Here is a 13,110-nt window from a genome sequence, read left to right on the forward strand (position 1 = left end):
TTGCCTTTTGTCAATGTCACCCATATAATCCCATCTCTCCCTCTATTTAGGGACTGCAGTTGAGTCGTTCACACACAACCCGTTTTCTTTCTTGCATGTGTAATGATGTGAGAAAATGGGGCTCGTCAGACTCATTATCTCACGAATGTGCTCTACTATGATTCATTATCATAAGCAGCGCCCACCCTCCAGCTTTCCTCACAGTCTAAAACAACCACTGTCAAGGTTCTCTACAGTTCCTCGTTTGGTTTTTGCCAGTTCCTGATATTTTTCTCCAACTTTTCAAAACCTTTCCTGTTCATTTGGTTTTTGCCAGTTTTTGATCTTTCCCTTGAACTTTCAAAAGCCTATCCTGCTCTTAAGAGTCTTTGCTTGTCATTTTTCGAACACTTTTACATCCATCAAATGCAAGACAAGAAATAGTTTCTATATCATTCAGCTTAAAGAGGTCAAAAGTTGTCCCTTTTCCCTTTCTCTTGGGGTCCAAGGCGACTTCAGGACTCGATCCGAGACCGAGACACTCATCAAGTAAGCATTATCACATATTGATCTTTGCAATTTAGGAGAATAGTGTTCTGTTGGAATCAAATGGATGGCTGACTTTACATTGGTTTAACCAACTACACTCATCATGGCATAAATGTCCTTTTTTGTGACTTTTGTAACTTAGATTAATTTTTTTGCTTACTAATTCAAATGTGGTTTAGAATTGAACACTGCAAACATATTTACGAGCCCATGGCAAAAAAAAAAGGTAATTATCTTAATTATTACGTGATTACAGAATTTTTTTTTTGGTTAAAAGTCAAGATTAAAACTAAAATATATCTGGTTACAAAGTAATGAAGACATTTATATTGCATGTTGAAGTTACTAATTAATTTTCTTTGGTGAGTTCAGGAGTGTCTCCAACAGTATAGGTTGTGAGTTTGCGGACTCGGTCGATCACTAATTCACTTATAAATTATCCAAAAATGTTTAAAACTTCAAGAAGATAAAAAAAATAACAAATTAATTAAAATAGTTGATATTTCAAATATTTACTAATGGACGTATGGCATCCTTAAATCCACCACTAGATCGAATCGGTTTGTCCATTAATTTGATTCGAATCGGGTGACTCAAGCTGACTGCTCTACAGTGAAATGCGTACCTCTATGGCCTACATGGAAGAAGAAGTCGACGTATAAAATCTTTCCATATATTCTTAATAAAAAGTGGCATAGCCTTTGCACTCGTCACCAACTACCAAGTAGAGGCTGGGGGCCAATGGAATAGCTAAGAAAAATTTCCAAAAAGGCAGACCATATTTCTCATAATTTTTTGAAAACAAATAACATCAACTTAACATTTATGTACACAGTATTATGTCATATGTCCATAATCAAACCAATTGACCCAATTTTGGTTAACAAATGTCCTTAAACGATTGATGGTAAATAACATCAACTTAACATTTATGTACACACTATTAAGTCATATGTTCATAATCAAATCAATCACATCAATGTTTATTCAAAAGAAAATTTAAGACGTCCAATGATAATTAACAGCAACATGACCTTTTTATAATCAACATAACACTTATGTAGGCAATGCCAAGTTGTATATTCTTTAAGGAAGGAACGTTATTAACGATTCTGTTTAAGACGATCGATGATGAATGACATCCATTTAACATTTACGTGGAAAATAACAAATTATACGTTCTTAATCAAATCAATGAAATCAATCTTCATTAACGAATATGTTTAAGATAATCGATACTAAATTTCTTTCCCCTTCCAAAAAGTACCAATTGGCTCCGGCCCCGACTCCGGCGAAAAGTTGCCCCCACTCAAACTTTTGCCAAAGATTTCCGGACCCAACTTGATTTTTCTGATTATGCTTTTGCACCAGGGATAAAATGCATGTCGTCCCCTACTTATAAATAGGACAGCTTTTACTCATGGGCCATGATTCCCCATTCCTCTTTTATTCTCCTTTTATTTCAACCCAAAAGAAAAAGGAAAAAAAGCTTCATCAAATGGATGGATGCTTTCTAGCACAAAAAAACATGACCAAGTTTTTTGACTTCAGTGCCGCTATTGCTGTGAGATGAATCAAAGTGTCATTTTGATGATATTGGCCCCAGGATGAAAAAATTAACTTATTGGACCTTGGAGACAAAGGAAAGAAGGAGGAGCTTTTGCCTTGTTGAAAGATCCCTTAACCTCCCCACCCCGCCCCCTTGCACATACACAAGTATGACTATGAACTTGAGTACTTGGTGGCTTTTGGTTAGAACGGTTGCATGAGTTGAGTCCACTCGATGAATTTAATTTGCCTAAAGTTGGCTCGAGCTTGACTCCATAATTTAAATGAGTTGAGTTTAAGCTGAAGGGCCAGTGCATTTCAATAAGTGAGCCGAGCCCTGATTCGGTAAGCATGCAATCTATATAAAAGGTGTAATGACCCTCGTGCTTTCTTTTGAAGGTGCTATTCATGAGCCGAGCTGAGCATGCTCGAACTCAACTTCACTAGAGCTTTGCCTAAACACAAGTTCGCCCGGGTGGGGGCCATGGCTTCCCTCTGAAACTTTATAACATAAAATTTTATACGTTAGAACTTTCCAAAATTTTAGTTTGGTCCCTTTAAAACTTTTAAAACATACAGTTTGGCCCTCGTACAGAAATATTATTTAGGGGGCAGTTGGACTCATGGGCCCCCTCTGGCGTTGCCGCTGAGCCCAGCACAAACTTGTTTCGAGACTAGGCATGAGAGTTCTGGTCTCCTCCGTGACAAAGCGTAAGTGGGGAGAGAATGCTGTTGTCACCATCTGTGACACTTCTCAAAATAGCGTCAGTAGACAGGAATAGTCTTTTCATTGAAACTATTGGAGCTAGCAATACTTCGGAGAAAGCAAACAATCTATAACAAGTCTACACCTAGCAATATTTTTTTTTTAACGCAGAGGCGGTATGTGTCACTGCATGGATTTTTACTGACGCTTAGGTCTTCATGCCGCTGAAAATGGCACAATTATTCTCTCTTCACGTCAGCTAATTTATATATAATCAATTTTTTACCTTTCAGCCGAAACTTGACTCATTTAATATGAGCTTAAGCTGAAGTCAAAAAACTAATGGAGGTCAAGTAGCTGGACCTCCAGTCTTAGTCTTGGGCATGGCTGGAAATGGGCGAGGTCAGGCTGACCAGACTAAAAAAGAAAAAAAAAGACTTGTTTTACTTGTTTGTTTGTAACACGTTAAAAGTTTAGTTTCGTATTAAAAATTATGACAAAACTTCAATGACTTATAAAAGGGTTTGTTAAAATGGTTGGTTGTTCTTGTTCTTATCTTTTTCGGATTGAAACCAAGGAAGTGGGTTGAGATCAGCTAGACCAGAGCTCCACACTTGGTATGTTGGTTAAACCTGAGCTGTTGACTGAACTGGTCCGTTTGAGGCCTAAGTTGGCCCAAGCCAGGCTCAATTGTCGGTGCTCGCATGTGTATGTAAGCCAAGTTTGGAGCACTACATGTCTCCTTAGTAGTATCAAATGCCAAATAGGATGATTTGCTTAACAAGTTCACTGGTCCAATCGCCTCGCAAATTCAACTTTCTGACTTCAGAAAGGAAAAGTGAAAATCCAGGGATCACATGAAGATGGTGATGGTTCACAAGTAGTACTTTTAGTGCCCAAATCTCATAAATGCTTCACATTCTAGACATGTTCTAAAATGTTGCATTTTCTCTTCTGCCGTTAGATTTATAAAAAAATTACATTCAACTACCCCACGTATGTATGTATGTGTGTGTATATATATATATTAGTGGTATGCCATTCACTTGTTTCTATGTGTTGCCCCAAGCAGTGTAGTACAACCCACTCTATTCAGTGCCGTCAGTAGCTTCTTGGAGTTGGCATAGAACTTATTGTAACGTCTATTTTCAGAGTTTAGTCTTGTATTTAATATTGTAAGAAGTCTTTAAGGGCATATAAAAGGGTACTATTAAAATAGTTGGTTGTATTGGTTTTTAACTTTTTTTGGATTGAAACCAACATCACTAGGAGGCTAGTTGGGATCTATCGGAACCAAGCCTGGTGGGGGAGTGGGAAAGCGATATACAAGCTAAAGTGTAGTGCAGGCTCCAATGGCAGAGCAAGAAACTTCTCGTTAAGGGGCACTTTAAATTTAAATTTCAAACTTTACAAGGTACTAATATGTAAAAAACTAAAAATGAATGAAGTTTCTATACATATATAAAATAAATTTAATGGGCTGGTGTAGGCAATTGCCCACACCAGCAGCTACAATGTAGCTCCGCCACTGGCAGGCTCCAATCTTAACACCGAGCTAGTTTTGGACCGTGGAAGGAAGATTTGCTCTCATCTTGATATTGGGTGATAAAATGCAATACTTCTCTTACTTACTTGACTTGCTTCTTATTTTTATTTCTTTAATGTTGTACAGAGTGTTAATTTAGAGGTGGTGATGTTCGGGTGGTGAAAATGATGAAAAATAACAAATCATTTTCCCTTGTCATCTTCAAAGGAGGGAAATATGCTGTTTGCTGAGAACGACGAACTCGCATGGTGCGTTCAGAAAAGTCATATATGTGTTTGGGATGCATTTAGAATAATTAATTTACTTCCCTTAAGAGGTTTAATGACATTCAATTCGTCCCTGGTTCCAAACACAGTGAAAAATCTAAGGCCAAAATTTACAGATATACAGATGGAATCCAGCCAACCGCGTTAATTTTGACACAACCCACAGAATTTCATCAAATAGCGGATGGCATTAACTACCATTCAAAGCTGGATTTCATTTCTGAATGTCACACTTTATTACTAATAGTTGTACCAATAAAGACACTTGCAGTATTTAAGGACAAAGACAAAGGCAAAATGAGTGCCTGACTATCATTTATATAGAGGCTATATATATATATATATATATATAAAGCATACTCTTGTATTCTACAAAGGAAAGAGGAACTTGTAAGCATATATTTATTAATGCAATCTCTCTTAACTTCATCTGTTCCTGAGAGTCATAGATGGTTGGAAGGCTACTCCTCTTCTTCTTAACTGTAAATGGCGGATGCACAGCAATGTTGTAGTTGATGGGTGCTATGTTTTTCACTCAGGTCGCTAAGATCTCTGAGGAGAAGGAAAAGGGAAAGAAACTTCGGCCTCTTCTGAGTATGTCTCCCCTCCTTATTTTCGTGGGGCTCTTTCCTTCTGAACGTCATTTTCAATAAGCTCTTTCAAGCGGCAGGTCTTGCACCAAAATTTAATTGATTCCCAGAGGAAGAAAGTCAGCTTCTTTTGTCACAATAAAACACCAGTTTGTCTCATATCTCCGACGTCCCCAAGATCCATGGTATCCAATGTTGTAAAATTTGGGTTTTCATTTCAACTGAATTGACGGGGCAGTTGATTTGTTTGAGTTATCATTTCCGTTGGACAATTTGTAGATAGGCTAAAAATATATTAAAAAAACATTTCTGAAAAAAATAAATGAATATAATAAATAGTTAATTAAATTAAATAATATTAAAATATGGAAAATTAGTTAACATCTATTGGGTCCTCTATTTTTATTCTACAGTTTTCGCATTTTATCGAGTTGCCCTCCAATTAGTCACGGTTTCCAATTATGGTTAAGCAAAAACAACTCTTTAAATTTATAGCAAGTTTTGTTTTCTTGGCAAATTAAGTAACTGGAATACGGAGAATGGCGACAAATTGGTTTCCTTATTTGCACGATTTCGGTAATATGTTAATTAAATTAGTAACTTTCTATTTCTGTGGGCCACTCTCAGGTTAGAGCTAAAAACTACATTCTACTTTAACTTTTTTTTTTTTTGCATTAATATAATTTTCTAGTTGTATTTGTACGAAAGTTTTTAAAAACGAGTTTTTCGTTGTTCACTTCCATTTAAAAACGGCATTATGTCAAAACTTGCCTTCTTATAAATCTACTTTTTGGCGACCATCCAAATATATTTTAAATACTATTTTATATTTTGCCTCAAAATAGACTTTAAGGCATGTCGCCCAAATAAAGTCTGTAATTGATGTTAAGAATGATTGGGCAGAAAACATATATTAAGTTGGTCATTTTTTAAGCTTAAATGCATTGCTTAATAATTAAAAATTAACACCTATTATAACGTCGAATTTTTGATGTTAAAATTATTACAATGTTCATGTTTTGTTCTCTTAACCACTTGGTTTGAATGTTCTCTCTCTCTCTCTATATATATATATATATATATATATATATATATATATATATATATATATATATATATATATATATATATATATATATATATATAGCCAATGAAATTTTTTTCTTTTATATTAAAAAAATAATATTTTTTAATTGCGTAATGTATTTTTTGTATTAGAATTCAGTTTGATCCTACTCGAATCCAGAAATCAGACTGTTGACCCGCCCCTGAAAAAAATCCTGACTTCGCCTCTGTATATACACATACCTTATGATACAATGAATCTAAAGGTGTGTTTGATCACATGCGTCTAATGTATTTGATTAAGCACCTTTGAATGGCCAGAGCATTTTACCTTATATATATAAATATACAAGACACTTGGGTATTCTGTATAGTGTATACAAGCTGGGACCTTGGCAGTGGTAGGGTTGAAAGAAGGGTAATTAGTGGAGGGTGTTTTAGTCTTGACGAAGAAGTGTGTGTACAGTCTCACACTCTCACTCCCGTCCAGGACGTTAGAGTGAGAACCGTAAGATCACTATATCAGCGAGGATTTGGCGAGTAACGCGCCGATCAAATAGGCGGGGTGAAAAGTTCGTACTGACTCAGCTGGCACCACGCCCCCCAACGGATCGCGCGCCTATAAAGCTCCCCTCCCCTCCCTCCCGCAATCCCGTTCTCCCCCTCCCTTTCCTTTTCATTCTTCCTTCCTTTTTCCTTCTTCATCTTCACTGTAGAAGCAAAAAAAAAGAAGAAGAAGAAACTACTTGGAAAGATCCGATAAGCGTCGTCGTCGGAATTTTACCGGCCGACCGTCTTCAGGTCGTCGGATTAGCTTCCTTTCTGGAGAGAAATCCCCTCCACTCAAAACTTTTATCCTTTTCGATCTTTCTTTCTTCTTGTGAGGATCTCGAGGGAAGAGAATAATGCTAAAAGGTCTCTCCTCTTTCCTTTCTCTCTTTTTTTCCTCCCCTAGGGTCCGAAGGAGCCTAAGATCTGCAAAAGCAGAGCCTCTCACGGGGCCGACCGGTAGCCTTTTTGGCGATTTCCGAGAACTTTCTTGACTGTGAATTTTCTCCGTTTAAAGCCGTACTGGAAGGCAGCAGGAGGAGGAAGAAGGGAAAGCCGTAGCTTTGACTTGCTTCCCTTGATCAAGATAAACCCTGGGGGATTTGCCAGACGGTTGAAGGGAAAAGAAGAAGTCGGAATATATTTTTTTTGTGAAGGGGTTTTGCAGGGTTTTAAAGCGCCGGAGTGACGCTGGATTAGTCAGTGAATCCGCCTCAGGCTTTGATTCTACTGGTGTTCGCTTTTCATGTTGGAGAGGGATCCTCGACGGTATGACGAGTTTTCCGGCAGCGAACGGACGGCAGGACAGTCGCCGGAGGGGTCTCTGCGGCGAGAGACCGACGGCCTCGACTTCCGGCAGCCGGATCAGGCCTAAGGTCGTCCGGGTCTTCTTCGACGACGTGGACGCGACGGACTCATCGAGCGACGAGGAGAACGGCCACGTCTGCAGGCTACGTGTCAAGAAGCACGTGCTCGAGATCAATATTGCAGCCCCGCCGGCTCCGGCCCCGGCGAGCAAGCGGCGGAGGCTGGCGGAACTCTGTCGCCAAGCGCCGGGAAAGGAACAGACGAGGAAGGAGAAGTTCCGTGGCGTCCGCAGGCGGCCGTGGGGCCGCTGGGCGGCCGAGATCAGAGACCCAACCCGCCGGAAGCGTCTCTGGCTCGGGACGTTCGACACAGCGGAGGAGGCGGCCATCGTCTACGACGACGCGGCGCTGAGGCTCAAGGGCCCTAACGCGGTCACGAACTTCTCCAAGACGATGACGCCCCTGACTCCCTCCGTCTCCTCACCGACGTCCGTCCTCCCGCCATCCGCCGGCGACTCTGCGCCCTTCGAGAAGCTCCCTTCCGACTCGGAGTCTTTGACGGTCTCTTCGGAGCTCGGGTCAGCTGAGTTCGAGCCGACCGCCTCTTCAGAGCTCGGGTCAGCCGAGTACGAAGCTACCGTCTCGTCAAAGCTCAGATGCGGGCCATGCGGCGAGTTCGAACTCGCCGTCCCATCGGAGCTCGGTTGCCCCGAGTTCGAGCCGTTCGCGTGCGGCTTCGACGCCCTCTCTTGGTCGCTCCCGTTCTTCTCCGACGTGGCTTGGAGAGCAAGCAAGTGGCGGGACGACGACGACAACTTCGGCGACCTGGACGACGTCCTCCTCCACCAGATCGGCGATTTCATCCCTCCCTCCTGAAGATTTTCCCTCTTTTTTTTTTCCTTTTTTCATTTTTCGGGGTTTTGGGTTTTAGCCGTGGGATGGGCGTTCCCGCTCCGCGACGGTTCCCCTCGGCCCTCCGCTTTTTGTCCTCTTCCGTCGGCGCTGCAACGTGGCGAAAACTCCCGGGCAGATTTTGTGGCCTATTTTGTTCTCCCTTCCCATCTTGTGTAACGTAAGTTGTAAAACCAAGTAAAAATGAGCAAGTGTAACCCGTCGAGTGGATTTCGTATTTATTGAAAAAAGAGGAAAGTAAGTAATCCCAGCGTGCATTCACCAGACCGAATCGCTCCCAAGGGAGAGACGACGAGTCGGACCGTTGAAAATCGAAACTCGATCGATCCGATTCGCTTGTTCTGAAGCCCACAAAAAAGTCCCAACTGATTCGACCCATCGGACGGCTCAGATGCAAGCCCCGACGTCACGCCCCCGCTCAGGCGTTCGTCACTCCATACGGCAAATTACCGAAAACTCCTAATGGATGCCAGTTGTGGTCCGACACGGAGTCCACGAGACGTCGCTCTCATGGTGCACGTTAAAGCGCGGCCGGGAATAGGCGGTCGGTCAAGCACTCGGGCGGAGTGGAGGAGTAAGGGCATTATTGTAATCTGGTTCCGGATGAGAGCGGGTCAGCCTCAACTGCCCCTGGTCGGAGCAGACGTAACGGGGGGGGATCATCGACGGCTGCTTCTCGCCCCACGTGGTCCATAGAGATCTCGCTTAGGATCTTCGCCAGGGATCCCGGTCTTTATCAGGTGGGTCCCCGCCAGGAAATTCTCTTCAACGGATACCAGACTGACACGTAACACACGAGAAAAAGAATCACCAGGAGTCGTGTTTGGCCAGGGATATTTCGATAAAGGCTTACATTAGAACCGGATCCCATGTAATAAATTAAATAAACTTTAAACCCGGTTCCACTTTTTGTATACCAAATTAAGTTAATTGGATTTGGTAAATGCATTTGGTAGGACTGCACAACAAGTCCAGCCAACTCATGTTTGACTCGGACTTGCTCAAAAAAACTTGAATCGAGCTCGACTAGTTTGTAAAGTCGAGTTTAATACTTGAAAAGTTAAGCAAGTCAAGTTTGAATAGTAAAAACTCTAAACTCAAACCTCCTCAACTACATAAAATGGGTTCATCATAGTTAAACAAGTTGACCAGTTAAAAGACAGGTCGAGTTCAATGATGTATAGTTGAGTCGAGCTTGAGCCCATTCCATCGAGCTCGAGCTCGATTCGGCTTGTGTATAGCCCTAATACTTGGCTATGTAAGTAAGAGTTAGATTTGATAGAAACTCTGAAGTTATTTTTCTTTCACATTAATTGGAAACCTTGTATCTATTTTTCCCCCCCGACTTCGCTACGCATGTCGCTTTCCACATCTTGCATCTGCTGGTAGCTATGCTCCAGATGGTAAGGTTTACCAACTAAAGGTTTGGATCCATTTTCCCTTTTAGTCATCCAACCACATGGTCCAATTAAGAGCAGCATGAAACATAAATACTGGACCTACTAGGGTGCCCCAATAGTTAGGACTAATCATGTGATGTGCTGTGGATACCAACCAGTGAACGGCAAAAATAGTTGCTAAAGTGATTGGATTTCTGTTCTAGAGAGTGAAAAATTCAGTACGAACATGAACAATTCCAAGGTGAACAAAGACTGGAACAACCACAAACAGTATCTTGATCCGTTCCACCGAATTTGATCGGGCAGTAAATATCATGCCAATGGTAACTTTCCAAAAGTTTGCTTTTGTTTTAGTGATCTGCCAACCATCACATCAAATTTTTGACCTATGGACTGTCCTCCAAGGAAAGCATCATTGTTGGGACAATTAGAACAGCTATTTCTATCTTTTTCTCATCATCAAAAGCGAGGTGGGAAACAAGCATTTTCTTCCATGTGAATTGTATAGCGTATTTCAACATCTACTAAAAAAAAAAGCATATAATATATTCTACGTTCCTCATGCCTCCATGTGTTCTATCGAGTGACGGAGAAATGAGCGGCTAAGTTCAGGTGAACACTTTAGGCAAAATATTATTACTTTCTATCATTACAAATGTGTTAAATCTAAATTCACCCCTTTGTTAAACAAATGTTGAAAAAGAACGCAGCAATTTAGGTTTACCAAAGAACTGCCTGCATCACTGTTTCACTTGACAAGACGCAAGTTTCGGGAGTCAGTTTGGTAAATAGAACATTTTGTAATACTCCATGAATATTCCCTAAAGATTGGAACAGATAATCGATAGACGCCTATGCCTAGCTTTAGTGTTTCACGAATCTGCTTCAATTTTTAGGGTAGATTATTCAAACTGTCAAACGACTCTTAAAAGGTGTCTTTCTTGTGCACATATTGCTCAAACTGTGCCTGGTGAATTCCTGACATTGGTGAATGGCGTGCACCTATAAACGAAGTCATGTGGTTCCCGGAAAGAGCTCCACCGTTAGCAAAAAAAATGAACATGGTCTGTCTGGTTCGATTGACGTTTTGGACCCAGCAGAGCCAAGACCTTGTACCAGAGAAAGGAGACAAACTAAATTTTTAAGTCAGACCTACATGTTTTCTTAATAATGGAGGAGCCAGACAAAAATCTTCCCCCTATAGGCCCTTTTTAGCCTTAGGTAGGGCATCCAATTTTAGTTTATGCAAGGAATGATGCCCATGAGCGTCGAACCAATGACCGACTTCCCCCAAATGGCCCACATAATACACCAATCCAACGCCTTTGGGTCTACATACATAAATGTAAGGTCAAGGGAGCCTTGAAGTAAGAATTAAGAACTAGGGCTGTACAAAATCAAGTGAACTCAAGCTCTACTAGTATTATTCAGTTAAGTTCTGAAAACTAGAGCTTATAAATGAGTTGAGTTCTAGCTACATGTCACTTAAACTCAAGTAAGCTTGTTTAATCTAGGCTTTTTTTTTCTGTAATTTTCAAACTTAAAGGGAAAGAGATGAAGTCAAATAAGGAATTAGTAAATGAGCTTAAACGAGTCCAGCGCGAGCTAAGACTCGACCTATTGGGTCAAGTTCAGGCTGTCCTTGTACAGCTCGACTCAAGATCAAGCCAAACTGGAGCCAAGCAATACATGAGTAGAGACCCGTAGGACTGGTACCAGGATCAAGTTCTAGGCAACCCGACCTTACTCTAGCAACCAACAAAGAAGCTCCTTCTTTAGTAAGATCACATGAAGTATAATTTTGGTTTCATTTTATACACCAAACGAATCTCCTTCGAAAAAAGAACGACTGCAATAAAAGAAATAGGACGGTCAAGACTTAGCACTGACAACTTTTAGATGAATCCAGATCCAAGTTGCCAAGATTTAATGAGGATTGTACCTGCTGGTTTCGCTAATGAAATTGCTCCTACGTACAACTTTTCCCAGTCTTTCTTGCAATCGACCAAGAAATGAATGCACTTAAAAGTTAGTCAACCCATGAGGACAGAAAACAAGTAAGACATCACTCAGTGAGGTCAGCTGAAGTCCTAATCCTATCTCCAGCCAACGGCATGTTGAATGACTAGTTCGTTGGTTGAATGCCCTCGATATTTCAGATTCGCTCGGTGGATCCAGGGCGCCCCAAAACCCAGATCCAACCCTTAGGATTTCCATATCCACAAAAGGTTCCCCAAACTATGCCATTATAGGCTAAGGTAGTTAAATAACGTGCTTGTGATTGTCAAATAGGGTTGCAAACTGGTCAGATCTGGGATACTTATAAATATGAAAATAAATATGAAAAGTTAATCTGGTTTTGGCCCAGTACAATAAAAAGTTACAAAACCCTAAAACAAGATCCAGTCAATTTCCTACCCTATTGTTGATTAGGCTCCACAAATCAAAGTTTTCCTTGGGTACATGTTCAATTAAGCAAACCAGGAATAAGGGCTGCCATCCTCATCCCTTAGAGGTCATTTGGCAAACGGAATACTTAATAAGTGTTTTTAGGGACACATTCATGGACATCTAATTCTAGTGTTCCATGAATCCATTTCAATCTTTGGGGTAAATCCACTTAAACGACCCATTAGGACTAGTTTGACATAAGAATATAGTGTGAGCGTTTTATGAACCTTTTCCAAATGTTAAAATATATTTGTGGACCACTTGAACAAGTGTTCCATGAATTTGTCTCAATTTGTGGCAAATTCATGGAACAACTGATAAAGTGTTACTTATGTAAGGGGCATTTGAAAAAAACCTAACCCCAAGATTGGTCATTGGACATTTTAAAAATTATCCAATGAATCTGCCCCATTTTTTAGGCGCACATTATAATTTTGTAGATTATGTACTATTATAATAAATACACATTATAACTTTGCAGGCTATGTATTACCAATATAATAACTTTAAGTGTCCACATTCTCTTATTTTCTACAAATTAAACACATTTAAGATATACAAATATGTTATCTTGTCTTCTTTTTAGTATAATTATAATATAACTATGTTATCGAATTTTACAGGCTGACTTCAAGATAATCGAAAAAATGAGCAGCATTCTCGAGATCATCAACTCCTTTGCTTGAGCCTGGAATTGGCAAACCCATGGAGAGTTCGTGAGCACGTTCTTCTTCCACACAGAA

At 40.5% G+C, this 13,110-nt stretch overlaps 1 protein-coding gene across 1 annotated transcript; it reads left to right on the forward strand.

The window, feature by feature from the left end:
- The first annotated feature begins 6,915 nt into the window (after positions 1 to 6,915).
- Positions 6,916 to 8,761, forward strand: LOC116253894 (pathogenesis-related genes transcriptional activator PTI6-like). Its single transcript, XM_031628884.2, has one exon. It carries the CDS (start codon positions 7,569 to 7,571, stop codon positions 8,478 to 8,480), a length of 912 nt encoding a protein of 303 aa, XP_031484744.1. The 5' UTR covers positions 6,916 to 7,568; the 3' UTR covers positions 8,481 to 8,761.
- The last annotated feature ends 4,349 nt before the right edge of the window (positions 8,762 to 13,110 follow it).

The sequence above is a fragment of the Nymphaea colorata genome, chromosome 5 (genome assembly GCF_008831285.2).
Source record: "Nymphaea colorata isolate Beijing-Zhang1983 chromosome 5, ASM883128v2, whole genome shotgun sequence".
NCBI lineage: Eukaryota > Viridiplantae > Streptophyta > Magnoliopsida > Nymphaeales > Nymphaeaceae > Nymphaea > Nymphaea colorata.